This window comes from Acinonyx jubatus, chromosome B4 (genome assembly GCF_027475565.1).
Source record: "Acinonyx jubatus isolate Ajub_Pintada_27869175 chromosome B4, VMU_Ajub_asm_v1.0, whole genome shotgun sequence".
Classification (NCBI taxonomy): domain Eukaryota; kingdom Metazoa; phylum Chordata; class Mammalia; order Carnivora; family Felidae; genus Acinonyx; species Acinonyx jubatus.
The window spans coordinates 52,986,803-53,009,445 of NC_069387.1; the positions used below are offsets into that span (position 1 = coordinate 52,986,803).

The 22,643-nt window shown below is 34.6% G+C and overlaps 2 protein-coding genes across 3 annotated transcripts in view; one reads left to right on the forward strand and one right to left on the reverse strand.

The window, feature by feature from the left end:
* IAPP (islet amyloid polypeptide) overlaps window positions 1–21,159 on the forward strand; it is a 48,149-nt gene extending 26,990 nt beyond the window's left edge. The window contains exons 3-7 of the mRNA XM_015074663.3: window positions 9,887–9,939; window positions 11,280–11,503; window positions 15,197–15,406; window positions 15,736–15,830; window positions 20,769–21,159. Coding sequence (XP_014930149.1) covers window positions 15,751–15,830; window positions 20,769–20,958 — 270 coding nt within the window. The 5' untranslated portion in view covers window positions 9,887–9,939; window positions 11,280–11,503; window positions 15,197–15,406; window positions 15,736–15,750 and the 3' untranslated portion in view covers window positions 20,959–21,159. The remainder of the gene's footprint in view (window positions 1–9,886; window positions 9,940–11,279; window positions 11,504–15,196; window positions 15,407–15,735; window positions 15,831–20,768) is intronic.
* The window catches only part of SLCO1A2 (solute carrier organic anion transporter family member 1A2), a 122,755-nt gene that overhangs the window by 85,969 nt on the left and 14,143 nt on the right, over window positions 1–22,643 (reverse strand). The window lies entirely within an intron of this gene.

Genomic DNA, 22,643 nt, shown 5'->3' on the forward strand with positions numbered 1-22,643 from the left:
GGCTTTAAAAACGTGCTTTTGGAACCTTGACTAAAACTGATCATTTATTAGGTCACCAAGAAAAAGTTATTAAAGCGTAAAGTAAAATCAATACAGAAAACATTGTTTGACCACAAAACAATAAAAAGATACTCCTCCACTGAGGTTTTAAAAACAAACCTGTATTCCATTGTGTATATAAACCACAATTTCTTTATCCATTCATCAGTTGATGGACATTTAGGCTCTTTCCATAATTTGGCTATTGTTGAGAGTGCTGCTATAAACATTGGGGTACAAATGCCCCTATGCATCAGTACTCCTGTATCCCTTGGGTAAATTCCTAGCAGTGCTATTGCTGGGTCATAGGGTAGATCTATTTTTAATTTTTTGAGGAACCTCCACACTGTTTTCCAGAGTGGCTGCACCAGTTTGCATTCCCACCAACAGTACAAGAGGGTTCCCATTTCTCCACATCCTCGCCAGCATCTATATCTCCTAATTTGCTCATTTTAGCCACTCTGGCATGAGGTGGTATCTGAGTGAGAACAAACTGAGGGTTGATGGGGGTGGGAAGGAGGGGAGGGTGGGTGATGGGTATTGAGGAGGGCACCTGTTGGGATGAGCACTGGGTGTTGTATGGAAACCAATTTGACAATAAATTTCATATTTAAAAAAAACCTGTAGAGTTAAAGAAGATAATAAAAACAAACGAAAAGTGCAGAATTTCTAGAAAACAACTGTTATGGTTGAATTATGTTCCCTTCAAATTCATATGTTGAAGTCCTAACGGTACCCACGAATGCAACCATATTTGGAAATAGAGTCATTGCAGTTGTAATTAGTTAAGATGAGGTCAACTGGAGTAGTTTCATCCTCTTATCCAATATGTCTGGTGTCTTAATGAAAGAGGGGTAAATTGGATGCGTGCGCGCGCGCACACACACACAGACACACACACACACAAATACCACATGGAAATGAATACAGAGATGGGTGTGATGCTTCTTCAAGCCAACGAACACCAAAGACTGCCAGGCAATCACCAGAAGCTAGGGGAGAGGCATGGAACAGCCCTCAGAAGGAAGCAATCCTGCTCACATCTTGATCTCAGACTTCCAGCCTCCAGAACTATGAAACCATACATTTCTGTTTGTAAGTCACTCTGTTTGCAGTACTTTATTCAGCGGATTGAAAACATCACTGCTATTTTCTGTTCAGTTCCCCAAATCTCCAATACACCATATTTCAGAGTTTAGTACCAAATAATGCTGTAATATCATTAAATAAATAAGTCAAGCATCAAAGTGAGTAAATTAAATTCTCCCTACAGCCTCTTCTAACTCCAAGATTTTTGTTCATTTGTGTGCTTATTTTGTTTTGATTTGGGGGGAACATAATAGGCCTTTCGAAAGCTCCTAATCTGTATTAGGATCCTAGAAGTCATTGAAAATACATTTTTTTTAAAATACTAAAATAGTATAGAAAGAACACATGTTCATTAAGATAATTTCTTGAGAAACTTTTAAAATATAAAGATGCAAACCTCGCATACTGAGCTCTCCACAGAAGCTTACAAATGAATTGAAGCTGTGAGGGAGAGGCATTGCTCACACTCCCCTAGACTTTGGTGGGGTGCAGTGGGCTCCTATCTCTTTTCAAAATATTACTCACATTTTTTGAATCTGGTAAGAGGAGATGTGAAGAAAGTGTTGGAGAAGACATTATTCACTTTAGGGACTTAAATTTTTCTGTGCTACATTTTTAAAATGTTTATAGATAGATTTATTTATTTATTTTTTTATTTATTTACTGAGGGAGAGAGAAAGAGAGGAGAGTATGTGCATGAGTGGGGGAAGGGTGGAGAGAGAATCCCAAGCAGGGTCCACGCTCAGTGCAGAGCCCAATATAGAACTCAATCTCATGACCATGAGATCAATGACCTCAGCCAAAATCAGGTTCAGACACTCAACTGACTGAGCCACCTAGGAGTCCCTCAGTGCTGCATTTTAAAGGATGGCAGGAAAGAATGGCTACATGTGGTGTGAAAACAATGGCAATTCTAGATTGCTTTCCAGCAAAGTGCTTCTGTGATTTTACAGAGGTGAAAGTATGTATGTTGGAAAAATTACCCACGTTGTTAATTTGTACCTTTTTGCATAAAAAATAATCTTACTTAAACCCTCAGAGTGGAGTGGAATGAAAAAAAACATTACTTGATGCAAAGTGGCATAGATTATAAACAAATTGTTTCACAGATTCTAAGGTGTACATATAGCATTATGAATAATATCCAGACTATGGAGAGAGCCCAAATGTCCATTGACCAATGAATGGATAAAGAAAATGTGGATATAAAATGGAATATTACTCAGCCATCAAAAAGAATGAAATCTTGCCATTTGCAACAATGTGGATGGAGCTAAAATGTATTATGCTAAGTGAAATAAGTCAATCAGAGAAAGACAAATACCATATGATTTCACTCATGTGAATTTAAGAAACAAAACATGAACATATGGGAAGGGGGCGGGGCAGAAAAAGGGGAGAGAGGGAAACAAACCACAAGAGATTCTTAATGATAGAGAACAAACTGAAGGTTGATGGAGGTAGGTGGGTGGGAGATGGGTTAGATGGGTAATGGGTATTAAGGAGGGCACTTGTGATAAGCACTGGGTGTTGTATATAAGTGACAAACCACTGAATTCTACTCCTGAAACAAATACTGCACTGTAATGTTGACTACCTAAAATTTAAATTAAAAAAAAAAAAGGAAGAGAAAATAAATAATGCCCTCATGATGATCCCTCATCTATTTTTTTCTTAACCCATTGGGCTTAATATATAAAACCATGATCTACCAAAATATTAAAAAATATAAAAATAAAAATAAAAACACATTTTTCCTCTGAAAATGTTTAGAACAATATTATTTCCACACTATTTGTGGCAATTCATTAAAAAAATAAGTTTGTAAACATTAATTTATCTTAATTCTGGTATAGTTAACATACAGGGTTATATTAGTTTCAGATGTACAATACAGTGATTCAACAATTCTACGCATTACTCAGTGCTCATTACAATAACTGCACTCTTTAATCCCCATCACATATTTCACTCATTCCCCAACCCCCACATCCCCTCTGGTAACTATTTGTTATCTATAGTTAAGAGTCTGTTTTTCTGTTCATTGCTTTCTATTTTTGTTCATTTGTTTGTTCCTTAAATTCCACATATGAGTGAAATCATATGGTATTTGTCTTTCTCTGACTGATTTATTTCACTTAGTAGTATACCCTCTAGATCCATCCATGTTGTTGCGAATAGCAACATTTCAATCTTTTTCTTTTTTTTTTTTAGCTGAGTAATATTCCATTGTGTATATATACTACAACTTCTTTATCCACTCATCTATCAACGGACACTTGAATTGCTTCCATGTTTTGGCTATGTAAATAATGCTGCAATAATCATATGGGTGCATACATCTTTTTGAAATAGTGTTTTCATATTCTTTGAGTAAATACCCAGCAGTGGAATTCCTGGATGGTATAGCAATTCCATTTTTAATTTTTTGAGGAATCTCCATACTGTTTTCTATAATTTTGCATAGTTTGCGTAGTTTGCATTCCCACCAAGGCATTAGGGTTTCTTTTTCTACACATCCTCACCAGCACCTGTTGTTTCTTGTGTTTTTTATTTTAGCCACTCTGACAGGTGTAAGGTGATACCTCATTATGGTTTTGATTTGCATTTCCCTGATGATGAGTGATGTTGAGCATCTTTCATGTGTCTGTTTGACATCTGGATATCTTCTGTGGAGAAATGTCTGTTCATGCCTTCTGCCAATTTCTTAATTGAATTACTTGATGATTTTTTTTATATATTTTGGAAACTAAGCCCTTATCAGGTATACCATTTGCAAATATATTTCCCATTAAGTAGGTTGTCTTTTAGTTCTGTTCATTGTTACCTTTGCCATGCAGAACCTTTTTATTTTAGTGTAGTCCCAAAAGTTTATTTTTGCTTTTGTTTCCCTTGCCTCAGGAGATATATCCAGAAAAATTTTGCTATGGCCAACGTCAGAGAAATTACTGCTTGTACCGTCTTCTAGATTTTGTTTGGTTTCGGGTCTCACATTTAGGTATTTAATTAGTTTGAGTTTATTTTTTGTGTACGGTGTAAGAAAGTGGTCCACTTTCATTCTTTTGCATGTAGCTGTCCAGTTTTCCCAGCACCATTTGTCAAAGAGACTTTTTCCCTATTGTATTTTCATGTCTTGTTTATCAAAGATTAACTACCCATATAATTATGGATTTATTTCTGGTTTTTCTATTCTGTTCTCTTGATCTATGTATCCCTTTTTATCCCAGTACCAAATTGTTTTGATTATTACAGCTTTGTAATATATCTTGAAATCTGGATTTTGATACCTCCAGTTTGGTTCTTTTTCAAAATTGATTAGGCTATGTGGGGCCTTCTGTGGTTCCATACAAATTTTAGGATTATTTGTTTTAGTTCTGTGAAAAATGCCATTGATATTTTGTTAGGGATTACATTAAACTTGTAGGTTGTTTTATGTGGTATCAACATTTTAAAAATATTTGTTTTCCCAATCCATCAGCATGGAATATCTTTCCATTGCTCTGTGTCGTCTTCGATTTCTTTCATCTATGTTTTATACTTTTCAGAGTACGGGTCTTTCACCTCTTTGGCTAAGTTTATTCTTAGGTATTTTATTCTTTGTGGTGAAGTTATAAATGGGATTGTTTTCTTACCTTCTTTTTCTGTTGCTTCATTATTAGTGTATAGAAATGCAATAGATTTCTGTATATTAATTTTGTATCCTGTGAATTTATAAAATCACTTATCAGTTCTAGTATTTTTTGGTGAAGTCTTTAGGGTTTTCTATGTGTAGTATCATGTCATTGGCAAATACTGAGACTTTTTTTCCCTTACTTGTATTGTACGACTTTTATTTCTTTCTGTTGTCTGAGCTGTGGCTAGGGCTTCTAGTACTATGCTGAATAAGAGTGGTGAAAGTGGGCACCTTGTCTTGTTCCTGATATTAGGAAAGGAGCTGTCAGTTTTTCACCATTGAGTATGATGTTAGGTGCAGATTTTTCATATATGGTCTTTATTATGTTAAGGTATGTTCCCTCTAAACCTACTTTGTTGAGGGTTTGTGTCATGACTGGATGTTGTACTTTGTCACATGCTTTTTCTGCATCTACTGAAATGATTATATGGTTTTTATCCTTTCTCTGGTTGATGTGATATATCATGTTGATTGATTTGTGAATACCGAGCTATCCTTGCCTCCCATGAATAAATCCTACTTGATCATGGTGAATTTTTTTATGTATTGTTAGATTCAATTTGCTAGTATTTCATAGAGGATTTTTGCATCTATATTCATCGGAGATATTGGCCTATAGTTCTCTTTTTGATGGTGTTTTTATCTGGTTTTGGTGTCAAGGTAGTGCTGGTCTTATAAGATGAATTTGGAAGTTTCCCTTTCTTTTCTATTTTTTGAATAGTTTGAGAAGAATAGACATTAATAAATATTTGATAGGGTTCACCTGTGAAGCTGTCTGGCCCTGGACTTTTGTTTGTTGGAAGTTTTTTGATTACTGATTCAATTTAATTGTTGGTTATTGGTCTGTTCAAGTTTTTTATTTCTTCTTCTTGTCAGTTTTTGTAATTTATCTGTTTCTAGGAATTTATCCATTTCTTCTAGGTTGTCCAATTTGTTGGCATATAATTTTTCATAATATTCTCTTACAATTATTTGTATATCTGTGGTGTTGGTTGTGTGATTTCTCCTCTTTCATTTGTGATTTCATTTACTTGAGTCCTTATTTTTTATTAATTTGGCTAGAGGTTTATCAATTTTGTTGATCTTTTCAAAGAACCAGCTTCTGGCTTCATTGATCTTTTCTATTGTTTTTTGTTTTTTGTTGTTGTTTGTTTTTATTTTGTTTTGTTTTTTTAGTTTCTACATCATTTATTCCTGCTCTAATCTTTATTATTTCCTTCCTTCTGATAGTTTGGTGTTTTGTTTGATCTTCTATTTCTACTTCCTTTAGGTGTAGGTTTAAGTTGTTTATTTGAGTTTTTTCTTGCTTCTTGATGTAGGCCTGTATTGCTATAAACTTCCCTCTTAGAATAGCTTTTGCTGCATCTCAAAAATTTTGGACCATCATGTTTTCATTTTCACTTGGATCCATGTAGTTTTTTATTTCCTCTTTAAATCCTTGATTGGCCCATCCATTGTTTATTAGCATGTTATTTACCCTCCATGTATTTGTGTTCTTTCTAGATTTTTTTCTTGTGGTTGATTTCTAGTTTCATAGTGTTGTGTTCAGAAAAGAGGCATGATGTGATTTCAGTCTTTTTGAATTTTTTGAGATTATTTGTGGCCTAACATGTGACCTATTCTAGAGAATGTTCCATGTTCACTTGAAAAGAATGACATTCCACTGTTTTAGGATGGAATGTTCTGTATATATTTGTTAGAGCCTTTTGGTCCAATGTATCATTCAAAGCCACTGTTTAGTTGTTGACTTTCTGTTTGGATGATCTATTCATTGATGTAAGTGGAATGTTAAAGTCTCCTACTATTATTGTATTACTATCGATTGCTTCCTTTATGTTTGTTAATAGCTGCCTTATGTATTTAAGTGTTCCTATATTGGGTGCATAAATATTTATAATTGTTATAACTTCTTGAGGTGTTCCCTTTATGAATATGTAGTGTCCTTCTTGTTAGAATCTTTGTTTTAAAATCTATTTTGTCCATTATAAGTATTGCTCCCCTAGCTCCTAGCTTTTTTTTTCACTTCTGTTTGCATAAATGTTTTAATATCCCTTCACTTTCAATCTGCACATGTCTTTAGGACTGAAACAAGTCTGTTACAGGCAGTCTATAGATAAGTCTTGTTTTATTGTCCACTCTATTACCCTAGTCTTTTGATTAGATAGTTTAATCCATTTACAGTCAAGGTAATTATTGATGGCTGTGTACTTATTTCTCTTTTGTGACTTGTTTTATGGTTGTGTTTATAGTTCATGTTCCTGTCTTCTCTTGCCCTCTTCTCTTGTGCTGGCATTCTTTGATGATATACTTAAGTTTATTCTCTTTATTTTTTGCATTTCTATTACTGGTTTTTGATTTGTGGTTACCATTAGGTTGATATATAACATCTTATGCATATAACAGTCTATATTATACTGATCGTCACTTACATCTGAACACATTCTAAAAGCACTAAATTTTTGCTTTCCCCCCTGCCATCTTTTAGGAATATAGTGTCATACTTTACATCTTTTTATTTTGTGAATCCCTTGACTGATTTTTATAGATATACTTAATTTTGCTACTTTTGTGCTTCCAAATTTTCTTACTCCTACTTATAGTCCTTCCTTTCCACTTGAAGTATCCCTTTTAACATTTCTTATAAGTCTGCTTTACTGGTGGTTAATCCCTTTAACTTTTGTTTGGGAAATTCTTTAGCTCTCCTTCTATTCTGAATGATAGACTTGATCAATAGAATATTCTTGGCTGCAGGTTTTTTCCTTTCAGCGCTTTGAATATATCATGCTACTCCCTCCTGGCCTGCAAAGTTTCTGCTGAAAAATTAGCTAAGAGCCTTATAGGGTTTTCCTTGTATATAACTATTTTATTTTCTCTTGCTGTTTCAAAGATTCTTTATCGCTACTTTTTGCCATTTTAATTATTACATGCCTTAGTGTGGATATTCTTGGCTTGATTTTGTTGGGGGTTCGCTGTGCCTCTTGGATCTGAATTTCTGTTTCCTTCCCTGTATTCCAGTTATTATTTCTTCAAATAAAATTCTGACCCCCTTTCTTTCTCTTCTTCTGGGATCCCTATAATACAAATATTATTATTATTGATAGTGTCACTGAGTTCCTTTGATCTATTCTTATTTTTTTATTACCTTTTTCTTCTTTTGTTCAGCATGATTGCTTTCCATTATTCTGTCCTCCAGGTCTCTGATCCATTCTTCTGCTTCCTCTAGTCTACTATTTATTCCTTCTAGTGTATTTTTTATTTCAGTTATTGAATTCTTTATCTCTGATGGTTCTTTAAATTTTCTCTTTGTCAAGGATGTCACTGAAGTCCTTCACTCTTTTCTCAGATCCAGTAAATATCTTATGACCATGACTTTAAAATCTCTGTCAGACATATTACTTATCCCCGTTTTGTCTGATTTTGTCCCTTCCTTTCATTTGGAACATATTCCTTTAACTCCTCATTCTATCTAACTCTCTGTTTCTATGTGTTAGGTAAGTCAGCAATGTCTCCTATTCTTGAAAGTAGTAGCCTTATGAAGAAGAAGCCCTGTAGTGCCCTGTGTAGTGCATGTCCCCTGCTCACCAGAACCTGTCACTTTCTATAGATGTAGTGTACACTCTACTGCTGTGGCTAAGTGCATTTGCCTTCAGTGCAGCCATCTGCAGTGGTTCTCTTTGCCTGTAGTGCCCAGGGTTTGGTTCCTGTGTTATTAATGGGCCAGTCTTGGGCCACTTTGGGTATGAATTGGGTGAGACTAGGCTTTTGACAGAGGTGTGGCCCCACCAAAGTCAGAACGTTATCCCTCTGCTGTCCCCCTAAGAAGCTTGTTGGTGGGCAGGGCCTGAGGTCAGACCAGATATCTGTCTCCAGCCCATTGCTCAGACTGCAATCCAACTGCTGTGTGTGGTTATCTTCCCCTCTCCCCAGGGTGGGTGTCACTTTGTGGTGGTGCTGGCTCCTGTCAGGGCTGCTTGCACACCACCACATTTGTGGCACTACTTTGGATGGACTCCTGCTGAGGGCAGGGTTGGAGAGAGTGTGTCCACAGAACAGTGTGGGGACATGGCATGAAGTGTTAGCAAATTTTGCACAAGTCTGCCATGAGAGGAGAGATGGCACTGTTTTGGAGAGCTGCAGAGGCTAGTTGGAGGGGGCGAGTCTGCAGAAGAGCATGGAGGTGGGGGCATGTTGTTAGGCAGCTAGGTGGAGAGTGTTCATGTGCTATTTCCCACAGGTGTCCATGTGTCTAGCTTGGGCGGTGGAGGAGGAAAATAGTGCCTGCCAGCTCCTTTGTTCTTGGTGTAGTCTCCCAAAGATCCCTGCCCTTCCTGAACATATTCTGAGATTAGTAAATAAATCTCCTTTCTATATACCCCAGACATCTTTCAAACTGCTGCTTCTATGCTATATCTAAGCAGGATTGTTTGTTATGCTGTCTCTTTAAGGGTGGTGACTCAGTTTCCTATCACCCTTCAGCTCTCCCAGAACTGATTTTTAAAATTCCAACTGTTAAGCTCTACTGACTGTTAAAACTCATGATGTTAATCCCCTCTGGTTTTCAAAGCCAAATGGTATGGAGATTTGTCTTCTCTGAACAGGTTCCCCTTACTTAAGATGCCCAATATGGGGTCTGTTCTCCCCTCTCTTTGCTTGCAGAGTCCCTCCCTCCTAGGGACAGTCCTGAAGTCAGTTTAGTTCCTCACTGGATTTCTGTTCTTCCTACTGTTTTTTGAATTGGCTTCTTCTTTATGTTTAGCTGTGGAGAGTCTATTCTGCCAGGCTTCAGGTCATTTTCTAGATTATATACACTGATGTGGGTATTATGTAGGTGTATACATGGGATGAGGTGAGTTTGGGATCCTCCTACTCTGCCATCTTATAAGTACCCAAGATAGTTTTACAACTATGTAGCAACAACAAAAAAATGTTTAGTGAAAAATCAGCTATAAACTCTTACTATTTTTATGTTTTCTATATTTATATGAAAATATTGTGTATAGTTCAGCCATTGTGTATAGGCAATCTTGTATCATATTTTATCTCTCTAGAAAATAATATTTTATTTATCTATTCATCTGTCAACAGGCACTTAGGTTGTTTCCATACTTTGGATATTGTGAATATGCTGCAAAGAACATGTAAGTACGGATATATCTTCAAGACGATGATGTTGTTTTCTTTGGATATATACACAGAAGTGGGATTGTTGGACCATATGCTAGTTCCATTTTTAATTTCTTAAAGAAGCTTCATAGTGTTTTCCATTGAACTAATCTACCAGCATTGTGCAAGAGTTCCAACATAGGATAATTTGAACATCAAAAAAGTGGGGATCAAAATACATGTATATTAAAATATAGGGGTTCACAATGAGAACCACCCCCATCCCCCCAAAAAAAACCTTTAAGGTCATATTCAGAGGATGCTTGGGAACCATCTCATTACTGTATGCAGAAAACTCATGAATGAGAGGAAAGAATGAAGTATATATCCTGCTTTTTCTTTAAAACTGTACCTCAAGGGAGTGAAATACTTAATGAAGAATGCTCTCCTTTATTGGAGAATTTCAGCAAATAAATGTAGAGGGAATAACAGAATTAGACTATCACTGGAAGCCTGTAATAAAACAATGGTTCTAGGCAATTATAACCAATGGTTGCTAAAATCAGAGTGAAAGGCTAATGGAGAACTCAGAATGGACAATGTGGCTGACAAAATCTGACCTCGCTGATCAGTCTTAATGCCATAAAAGAGATTCAACCAGATGTTGTAATGCAGTAGGAATAAACAGTATCACTGAAGCATTCTTACCTGAATGTGATCAAGCCTCTAGACCAAACAACCAGTATAGAGAAAATACAAGTGAGAAAGGAGCACATTAAATGATACCTCATGATTGCCATCAGCAAAATCTGGGATGTGGGGAATTCTATACAATAAATGACCTGTTTTCTTTAATAAGTCAATGGTAGGAAAAAGAAAGGAAGGAAAATTATATATTAAAAGAGTCATGAGAGACAAAAAAAATGCAATCTTATTTAGATTCTGACTCTAACAGACTAATTAAAAATATTTTATAGACAACTGAAAAATGTGAACACTGATTAGATTATTTAATTATATTAAGGAATTACTGTAAAATTTCACTTTAGCTATACCAACAATTTTGTAGCTGTGTTGTATAAAGTATCCTTGTCTTTCATGAATATAAACCTGAAAAATGTTACATATAAAATTGTATAATGTTTAGGATTTGTTTTTAACAATCCGGTATGGAGTGGGAGGAAAGTAGGTAGGAATATAGAGAAAATAAGATAGATTTGTGATGTGATAATTATCAAAATTTTATATACATTTGAAAATTTCTGTAAAAAAATTAAATGTAAATATTAAAAAAATCCATCTAATATTGATACAATCAAAATGTTTTATTTTTTAAATTTTTTTAAATGTTTATTTATTTTTGACAGAGAGAGAGAGAGAGAGAGCATGAGCAGAGTAGGGGCAGAGAGAGAGGGAGACACAAAATCCAAAGCAGGCTTCAGGCTCTGAGCTGTCAGCACAGAGCCCAATGAGGGGCTTGAACTCACAGACCATGAGATCATGACCTGAGCCGAAGTTGGACGCTCAACCGACTGAGCCACCCATGCGCCCCTCAAAATGTTTTATTAAAATATTAGAGGAACAGGATAAAGAAGAAAAGTAAGTGTGCTGTTAAATGCTAATTCTTGGGGTGCTTGGCTGGCTCGGTTGGTAGAGCATGAAACTCTTGATCTCGGGGTTGAGTTCAAACCCATGTTGGGTATAGAGATTACTTAAAAATCAATCAATCAATCAAGTAAATAAACTAACTAACTAACTAACTAACTCTTTATCTTCCAGAGTAGGATATGTGCTGTCAGCACAGAACCTGATTCAAGGCTTGATCTCATGAACCATGAGATCATGACCTGAGCTGAAACCAAGTCAGACACTTAACTGACTGAGCCCCCCAGGTGTCCTAAGAAGAGATTATTTTCAAAATATGGAGAAAACAGCTAAAATCGCTAAAATTGATTACCTATGGAAAGCAAAATTCAGAGGTAGGCTGAAGGAAGACAGAAGACTGCTGTTTTTATTATTAGACTTCTGATAGTATTTGATTTTTAAAAATTATAGACACACAAATTTGATAAAAAATAGAAATTATTTTCTAAAAGATTTATAAAATATATTTTATAAATTTGATGAAAAGCATTAATAATACAAATAATACATTAATTTGTATTATTAATTATATCCTAACCTGGCTCTCATTTTAATGCTCTGTTCCCATTCACTTGTTCTCCATACTTAATCCATTGTCAAATCATGTAATGATCCCAAATGTGATTTGAACTCATTTACTTTTCTACTGCTCTGCTATCACCCTATGTGTAGCATCACTGTCTCACATCTGGACACTGCCATAGTCTTCCAACAGATTTCCTGCTTTTACTCTTGCTCCCCTCTGATCCAGTCCACCCACAGTAGTCAGCCTGATGTTTTCTTTATTATTTTTTTATTACTTTTTTTATTTGAGTGTAGTTGACGTACATTTGTTTCAGATGTACAACACCACATTGATTTTTTAACGCTATAATCTTTACACCAATTTCTCCTTCAATTACCTGAATTTTCACATGTTGTTTCTCAGATCTTAAACACTTTGCATTACTTTTTCCTTTGTCATCTCTTATGGTTTAGGATTCAACTTAAACATCACCACTTTTCTTTCTCTCACTACCAAATTAGTTTTCTCCACAGCACTTCACACTTGTAATTACATATTCACTTGTTCACTTTCTTTGATTTTGTTTCCTTCACTGGCTCTAAGCTCCCATGACAGCAGGGACTTGGCTTTGTTAAGTGTTGTAGCTCTAGTCCCTAGAACATTCCCTATCATAGAATGTGTCCTTAATCAGTGTTTATTGAATCATAAATAAATGGAATGTGCAATAGACCAGATTTTCTCAAACTTTAGTGTGCATACAGTCACCCAGGGAAGATATTTTTAAATTAAAAAAAATTTGTTTTCAATGTTTATTTATTTTTGAGAGACAGAGCATGAATGGGAGTTGGGGCAGAGAGAGAGGGAGACACAGAATCTGAAGCAGGCTCCAGCTCTGAGCTGGGCTCAAACTCACAAAGCATGAGATTATGACCTGAGCCGAAGTCAGAGACCTAACTGACTGAGCCATCCAAGTACCCCAGGAAAATCTTTTCTTAAATGCACATTCTGATTCAGTAGCTCTGGGGTGGGGCCTGAAATTGTAACAAGCTTCCAAATAAGGCCAAAACTGCCATGGCATTACTTACGCTTGGACTAGCAAGGCTAAAGTGGGTACAAAGATGAGTGACAGTAATGTTTGTCATGTAGGAAGGAGCTTATTATCTGGTAATGGAGTTACCTCATAAAGACAATCTACCACCTCCATTTTCAATGGTGTAGGAAGCAGGAAAGACCTAAAGCTGTTAGAGATTGGGATAGATGTTGACCTTACCAAACATTATACAAGACTGCCTAAGGCCGTATTTGGCTGCAACTGAGTCATTTGAAGTGTTATAATAAGATACAACATTTACAGGAAGGAATTAGCAATTCAGTATATGAGAACAGAGATCCTTTATAACAAAGAAATAAATATCATGGAACAAGGAGATGAGAATTTGAATTTCACTTTGCCCTGAGTAGCTGTGCAACTTTAAGCAGCCACTTACATTCTCTGAATCACTGTATCATCATCTAATGATGAAAACAGACGTGTGAAGATGAAGTGAGGAATCATATATCAATTAAATAACTATGACTGACATAAGGTAGCCCTTAAAAAGATTCAGGTTCTCCTGTTCCTTTCTTAGTTAGAACATTTTCCTTATAACATTAATTTCCTACAGGGAGAGAGAACCAATTTTTGAATGTTATGTTTGGCACCTTCAACATCTCAGAGGGGAAAAAAAAATAGGGAAATAAAATAAATATGTAGCTAAAAGCAGGTATTTTGGTTTAAAGGAACACTAGACCATAAATCAGAAAAACCAAGCTTTGGCTCAAGGTTTCAACATGAACTAGATGTATAATGCTGAATAAGCTATTTAACATCTCTGGGCTTCTGTTATCTTTTCTAAATCATTGTATATACTTTGTTAAATACATCAATCATTTTCTTACAGGAAATTATCATTCTTCCAAATCACTTGATTTTTAAAAATATTTTTTAAGTTTATTTATTTATTTTAAGAGAGAGAAAGAGACAGAGAGAGGATGAGTGGGGGAGGGGCAGAGAACGAGGTAGAGAGAATCCCAAGCAGGCTCCCAACTGTCAGTATGAACCTCCCCCACTCAGGGCTTGAACCCACGAACCATGAGCTAATGACCTGAGCCGAAATCAAGAGTCAGACGCTCAATCAACTGAAGCACCCAGGTATAACCCAAATCATTTGAGTTTATGTTTTCTTTCTTTTTGGAATATCAGTAAATTTTACAGAAATATTAAAATTGCAGAATCATTGGATAATTAGAATAAGGATTCGGAAAACTGATTTTTTTCCTGAAATTTTTACTAACCACCCTCAAACTATATTACTAAGCTTTAAAGAATTATATGAGTTCAGTGAACTTATTTTTTTTACTTGGAGTACTTCCATCATTTTTAGATTGCATAGATATGCATATTTCCACAAGCATTTGGAATTTGTCTTACTTGCTACATCGGCTATTGTCATAACTTAGAACATTAACTTAAATATAACTTAGAAATACAAGAAAAGAAAGAACAATTTGGAGAAAATAAAAATAACAAATTAAATATTCTTTCAAAGTAATTGTGATGTTTCTATGTAATAATAGAAACAGTCAGCAAAAAAATTCTTAATCACACAGATATGTGTCTCTATTTAAATGCTGACAAATGAATTTGGGGATTGAAAATTATTGTTTTGCTGCCTTTAATCTTCCATCCCCATTTCATTATAAGTAGCTTTCGATTTCTTTCTGCCCCCCCCCCCATCTTTTTAAGTGTCTTTTTTTATCCACCCTGGCCTCATAGTTTACTCTACTGAATGTTCATGGAATTAAGCCATTGGGGTCATTTGGCTTTAGCTTCCTCATTAGATTCTTCAATGTCCCTGGCTTCACTCTTTGCATATAAACACATTTGTTATTCTTAATCACTTCCTTCTATCAATCCTTTACTAGAGCATACCACTTAATCTTTGAAAATCCACTCTTGTATTTCACAAAAATGGAAAATTCAAACTTCTGCTGTGTGTGACACACCATTAACTGCACAAAGACACTCTGTATCTGCTACCTTAATATTTACTGATGTGTTAATGTAATATAATAATGACCCATCTGCTTCTGCTGTCTATGAGGCACTTTCTATAGGGATGGAAATTAATGACAGTTTCTCTGAGCTGCCTGATGTCAGAGCCGGGAAAGGTGTGAAGAGTATATAAGAGCTGGATTACTCATTGGCAAGTGTGGGGGCAAATACTCCAGTGGATGCAAGCTTGGGATTGTTTATAAAGCTTTCTTACCATTAGAGGCATTCTCTGATATTGCTGACGCTGAAACACTAAAAGGTAAAGAGCTTCCTGTTTATGGGAAAATATCATTTGTTTAGGGAAGCTTAGATTTGGGATCAAATATATACTTATTTCAAAGAAAGCCTAAAGCAATAATGTGGTATAATATCAACTTTCCAGATCGTTTAGAGAAGGAAATTGGGAAATTGAAAATTTTGAAAATATTTGAAAATTGTTTAAACAGTATCAAGAGACTGTATCAATAAAATTGCTATATTTGGAGATTATGTTTAAAGAGATTTTTTTAAAGTAGGCTCTAGTCTCAAGTTCCATCAATCAGAGCTATAAGACATTTCTTGATTTTGATGCTGAATTATTCTTTTCAGAAAATTTGAGAAGCAATGTGCCTCCTGAAACTTCCAGTAGTTCTCATTGTGCTCTTGGTTGCACTACACCATCTGAAAGCTACCCCCATTGAAAGGTTAGTAACAAAAAATCCTGTTTCTTTTGTAAAATGTGGGAAAATTAGAATTAAAAACTGCTATATAACTAACAGCCCTTATGCCATTAGATTTCTGATGAAATCATGCTTAAGAACAGTACATTAAACTGCTTATCTGTTCCTTGAATTCTGTGTTCTTTAAAGAATAACATCAGTGGTTGATGACTTTCTGACAGAACTGACAGAAAGGAATGGAATAGTTCCAGTTTTATCAAGAAATATGCTTTTGCATAAGAGACTCTTAAAAACTGAGAACAAACTGAGGGGGGGTGGGACGGCAGGAAGGGTGGGTGATGGGTATTGAGGAGGGCACCTTTTGGGATGAGCACTGGGTGTTGTATGGAAACCAATTTGACAATAAATTTCATATAAAAAAAAAGAAAAATAAAAAGAAATATGCTTTTGGAAACTAGAGGGGCAAAACCAGAACATGAAGCAGGAAAAGCCAAAGGTAGTATTTTCCACTATATTAACCTGATTCTAAAACAAACTGTAAAAACTTAATTAAAGCATATTTTTTATAACAGGTGGGATTTTATTGTCTATTTACAGATTTCTTTTTCTCCTTGGAGGGCTCTGGCAATATCCAGAACTTTTACATCTCTTTCTGGAAATCAAAATACATAGAAATAATCAGGGGGCAAATTAAAAATTTTAAGAACTAGTTAAAAAGCCATTTGTAGTCAGGCTCTGGGCTGATGGTTCAGAGCCTGGAGCCTGCTTCGGATTCTGTGTCTCCCTCTCTCTCTGCCCCTCCCCCGTTCATGCTCTGTCTCTCTCTGTCCCAAAAATATATAAATGTTTAAAAAATTTTTAAAAAAAGGGTGGCTCAGTCGGTTAAGCGTCCGACTTCAGCTCAGGTCACGATCTTGCGGTCCATGGGTTGGAGCCCTGCGTCGGGCTCTGGGCTAATGGCTCAGAGCCTGGAGCCTGCTTTGGATTCTGTGTCTCCCTCTCTCTCTCTCTCTGCCCCTCCCCCGTTCATGCTCTATCTCTCTCTGTCTCAAAAATAAATAAATGTTAAAAAAAATTTTTTTTAAAAGCCATTTGCTCTTAGGGTTTTTTTTTCTATATTGTTAACTGTTCTGTTAATGAAATAAAATTATAAAAAAATATATTCTTCATAAGATTACTTCTGAGCTGCACTAAATGTAAATTAATACTTCTTAAAAATGAATTCAGTAGGTAGCATGTTCACCAGGATTTCCTAAAAAGGTTTATTTGAGAAGGTGTCATGTCATTTAACTGGTAATATTTTAAGGAAGTCTAAAAACTATCAGGTGATAATGTTAGCAGTAATTACAACTTTCAAGTGGAAAGCCTTTAAAACTGTAATTCTTTTATTTAAAAGATTCTCAAGTCCAAATGCATGCATATGTCATATACAATAGAGTGAGGATTTGTTTGTACTTAAATCAGTTTGACTCCTTGTAGTCTTTTAGGACTGAACTTACACATTCTTTAACACCAAAGAGAGTTAAGTTTATTTTTGAAGAGTTTGCTTTAAGTCATATTAGAACTTTTCTCATAGAATTATTAGCATCTTGTCCATTTTCCCTTGGGGTGTTTTTTTCATTGAGGTGACAATCTGTGGTGATATGTATATTTCTACAGCACCCACATGAAACAAATAGCAGGAGTTATCAGACTTCCTTTGTCCTTTCAGGCTTATCGAATTTACAGGATGTTCTCAGAATTGACTCTGATTTTCAGTTGGATTTTTGTGGATAAAAATAACTAAAACTGACATGAAGTTTCTGGTAAACCAGCAGAACAATAGAATGACAGGAAAATTAGCAGTATTACTTCATAATTCTGTCTATATCTTGATCTTTTCTTTCATTAGGTATAGATATTTGATAAGCATCTTTATGCAGTATGGCTTCATGGATATTAGTTTATTAGGAAGTGAACTTCACTTGAAAATAAAATAGTATATAACATTATTATCAAGTTATTTTCACAATCTCTTACTTAGAATCTTTATTAGAGATACTTGTAAAGCATTCTTCAAATTGCTCTTTAATGGGTTTCCTGAAATGAGTATGTCTGGTCATTTTTTTTAATGAAAATTTATCATCCTGAGCTGTTCAACCATGTAATATTCTATAACCTCAAAAAAAGCTTCTTGAGAAAGCTTCTTCAGAAAATGACTCAAATTTCAAACACCTTTAAAAGACAAAGCTGATGTTGATTTATCATTCATTGAATGTGATTTTTCTCATAAAATTTAATCATCTCACTTGAGATCTTTTTTAACTTCTACACATGTATGAGGTGAGATTAAGAAGTAACAAACTTGGGGCACCGAGGTGGCTCACTCGGTTAAGCGTCAGACACTTGATTTCAGCTCAGGTCATGATCTCACAGTTGGTGGGCTGATGGCACAGAGCCTGCAATGGGATCCTCTCTCTCCCTCTCTCTCTGCTCCCCCTCATGCTCTCTCTCTCTCTCTCTCTCTAAAATAAAAAAATAAACAGTTCAAAAAATCTTAAAATAAAAAAAAAGTAACAAACAGACTTTACAAGTCATACTAAAAAATAGTTATTTAATACTCTTGACTGGAGCAACAGGATCATACATTTGCCCACACCTTTTAAACACTCAGTTGTAAACCTGCTTAGCAGATAATCAGAGATTATCTAACAGTATAATTAACAGAGTTTTCAAGCTATACACATAGGAGCTTGCTGTAGGAATTCTTATACTTCCACAAATGAATATCGAGAGCTAGAGCAGGGATACAGTTTAAAACTTTTAAAAACCCTGAAACTGAGGTGTTTTTAAAGAGAGACAATTTAAGAGTGATCCTTTAGTTTACAGTCTTCATTTTTTAAACTCTTAAAGTTAAGGACATATGCATGTGTATAAATTGTCAATAGCTTTGAACCAGTGTTTGTTACTAGATGCTAGGCAAGCCTTGCCTACCCAAGTAGTTAAAGAGAACAAAATGCCTGAAAGTAGGGGCGTGATGCCTTTTACTAACCATTTAATCTGTCTTTTTCCATCCTAATAACAGTTTGGGATAGAATCTTGTACATACTGTTGCTATGTTTACATGAAAAGTTGTGTTTGTGAAAGCATTTGCACAATAATGAAATCAGTAATCATAAAAGCTCTTAATATTTCTGTTTAGTAGAATGATGGTTCTTCTAGCTAACCCAAATAAGATAACATTTTGGTTGGAATAATTTTAAATCCTGTTACAGACCTTGAGAGCAATTATCAAAGTACCACTCAGATATTTAGCAAATAGACTAGTTCACACTCTACTCCAAGCATTTGCCAAACATATCTTGGAACAGATATCACCTTTCCAATTTCACTCAGAACTTTATTTATTTCTTTATGTTTATTAATTTGAAGTGTTTGGGTCAAATTCTAATTTCTGCTTTTTTCAAGAAAAGTTTATTCTGTTTCAGAATTAAATGTCTGATGTATGAATTATTGGTTTAATCCTTAAAAAGCATTAAATCATTCTTTGGAAATGCACATTGGCCATGCTTACGACACATGTAAAGAGAAATAATTAAATAGATAATATGAATAATACTATCATATATACCAAGTAATTATGTCTCAGAGTGGATTTCCTTTGCCTGAATAATTGGTTTGTCAGCATACACTTAGACTCAACCCAATACCTAATACCAGAAGGTATCATCCAGATACCTAATAACATAAGAAATTATTGTATTTAGGAAAAAATATGAGAATAAAAACCCTCAAGTTTCACGTGAGATTTAAAAACACCCGAGGCTATCACTATACAGAGATACAGATAAGAAGTACTCTCCACATAAAGTAAACACATTGAAATAAAATATATGCATTTTGCCCCAAATTATGTAAAACCACTGGCTTCTGAACATTGCTTCATACCTATATTTCTTTCTCAGTTTATACTTATCCTAAGTTTTACCAATATTTTTATTTCTATGGAGCTGAAATTAAAACATTTCCCTAGCTTTTATAATCATCTACAAAAAGGAAGCATGTTATTATTCTGTATCCATTTCCAATATCATTTGAGAGCGCATTAAAACAAAAGGTGGTACAAAAATGTAGAGTTGACATAAATAAATTCTGTAAAAAGAAACAAAAGTTAAAATTCAAATCAATTATTTAACCATAGTGATCATTTCTGACTTACCTATAATATTATTATGCAATTGTTCCAGCTGGCCGAAAGAATGTGGTGAACATTAATACTATTAATATAAAAAGTCTTTTAGTTTTAACATTCAGCCTAGTCTTATCATTAAAATTGTTAAAAGGAACTAAGTAGGTGGCAGAAAGATAGTAACATTCATGTATTTATATTAAGAGTAACAGAACTCCCACACTACAATAGTCCAAGTGTAGGAACAGATGGTAAATTTGATTCTCTTGAGACTTTATAATACTTGAAATTTATTTCTTAACACCCCTGATTTGATGATCTCAAGGAACTTAACAAAAATATCTTACACTGCTTAATTTTTATTAGAAAGATGTGGGAAATGAATATATATGTGTTTAATTCTACATATTCCAGATTCCATATACATTTTCTATTCTAAATGCTTTTTATATATTGAGAACTAGATTCATCAAGATTTAGAAGAATATAACATAAGGAAACCTTTTATTATTATTGTTACTGTTTGGAATATATTCTAAAGTTTCAAAGGATCATACTGGGAAATTCAACATTTACTATAATGGAAGTTTTGCTGTATGATTTCCTAGTCAAAAATCGATTCTGCTGCATTTTCAAGGTGTCAAAAAAAATCTGTTATCCAGCTGTTTCCAAACCAAAACACTGAGTTACTTATGTAAAAGTAACCAGTTCCCATTGATATATTTGTTGTCACATCAATATATCCAACCATGAGTCTAAGTCTCTAACCTTTCATATTTGTTCTATGCCACCAGTAACCAAGTGGAAAAGCGGAAATGCAACACTGCCACATGTGCGACCCAACGCCTGGCAAATTTCTTAATTCGTTCCAGTAACAATCTTGGTGCCATTCTTTCTCCTACCAATGTGGGATCCAATACATATGGAAAGAGGAGCACAATTGATATTTTAAACAGGGAACCATTGAATTACTTACCCTTTTAGAGGTCAATGTACCTCTAGAATTCTTTTTGTTTCATGTACAAATATTCTAGTGATTTCCTGTGTAATTTAACATTAGCATGAACCTGCGTCTGTATGTCCCATGTTTGTTGCCAGTACATATAAATTGTCTTGAAAAGAATTGTTTTAAATTTAACACTAATTAAGGTCCCATAATAAAAAGTCAGTATCTTTAAAAGTGAAGTGTTCTTGTTATAGATTTTTATTTTAAAAACATTAAAAAGTCACTCTTTAGCTTGTATTGCTATGGCTTGAGTTTGAGAACAAAGGAGAAAATGGTATCTGGAAACTTGGTAAATTGTAAACAGCTAAGAGTAAAGTTAAGAACATTAAAAAACCAGTAATCATAAGGACCGTTGTTAAGTAATTTATTTTGCATTAGATTTCTAAAATGAGATAAAATGCTACGTAAAAATTTTAATTAATTTTTGCTCTTAGTCAAAATATTTTTTTTGAAATTATATTCTTTGCTGGATTTGCTGGTACTAGAGGTTATTTAAAAATCTTAAAGCAATTTGTGTTCATGAGGGTTTCATTGTGTGTTATCATCGATGTGCTTTTGTTAAACATATATGCCTTTTATCCTGCTCAAGTGACTTTCAGCAAACCTCAGTCATATTCTGATGCAGCGTATTGCAAAAGCAACTTGTGTTCTTATTAATCATGTTTTCAACTAAAAGACCACAGACTTCTGGGAATTGTATACTGTATGGTGATTTATTTTGTTTGTTAAACCTATTGGACATTTCTGGCAGAGGTTACATATGTATGATACATTTTTTTTTGAAGGAAGCTGTTGAATTGGCTATGAACTGTAATGTTTCCCTCTAAGTCTCATTTATATAGGGGTATCTGCTTTTCTCTGTGAGTTAGTTACCTTTGGAAACAGCATTAACTGAGATAAATTGCTATCATGCTGTATTATGCCATTTCTAAAAGCACTCAACTTGTATTTTAAAAAAAAGTAGAAAAAAAAAAGCATCTCAATGTGAGAATCTGACTCATTGACTTGATTTATACATTAAAATTTCCCCTTATGAAGTATGCCTTAGATTGTCATATTATAGTTGTTTGTGTGTATAGGTGTATAGAAACAGGAGATTATATTTATAATGATTTATGTCATAAGTTGCATTTTGAAATAAATAAGTTAATTTATAAATTCCTATTTGTGATATTAAACTGTTGGCCCTTCTTTCAAAGTGGAGTTGAGCTCAACATTTTAAATTAAGGAAGGTATGATTAAATTATAATTTCTTACACTAGTTATTTAAAAAATTTCCCATAACAGTCTAGTTTATGTTTTTTAATATTTATTTATTTTGAGAGAGAGACATAGACAGAGTGTGAGTGGGGGAGGGGCAGAGAGAGAGGGAGACATAGAATCTGAAGCAGGCTCCAGGCTCTGAGCCCAACACAGAGCCCAATGTGGGGCTCGAGCTCACAAACCGTGAGATCATGACCTGAGCTGAAGTCAGTCACTTAACCGACTGAGCCACCCAGGTGCTCCAATAACAGTCTACTTTAAATAAAACTGTATTGCATATCAACTCTATAGCAAAATTATGTGTGATTATAGTAACCTAACAACCTCTGGTGCTAAGGAGTGAAATGTAGGTAGGGTAGCTATGTAACTTATTCTAAGCAGGAGATTTTGATAAAGAAAA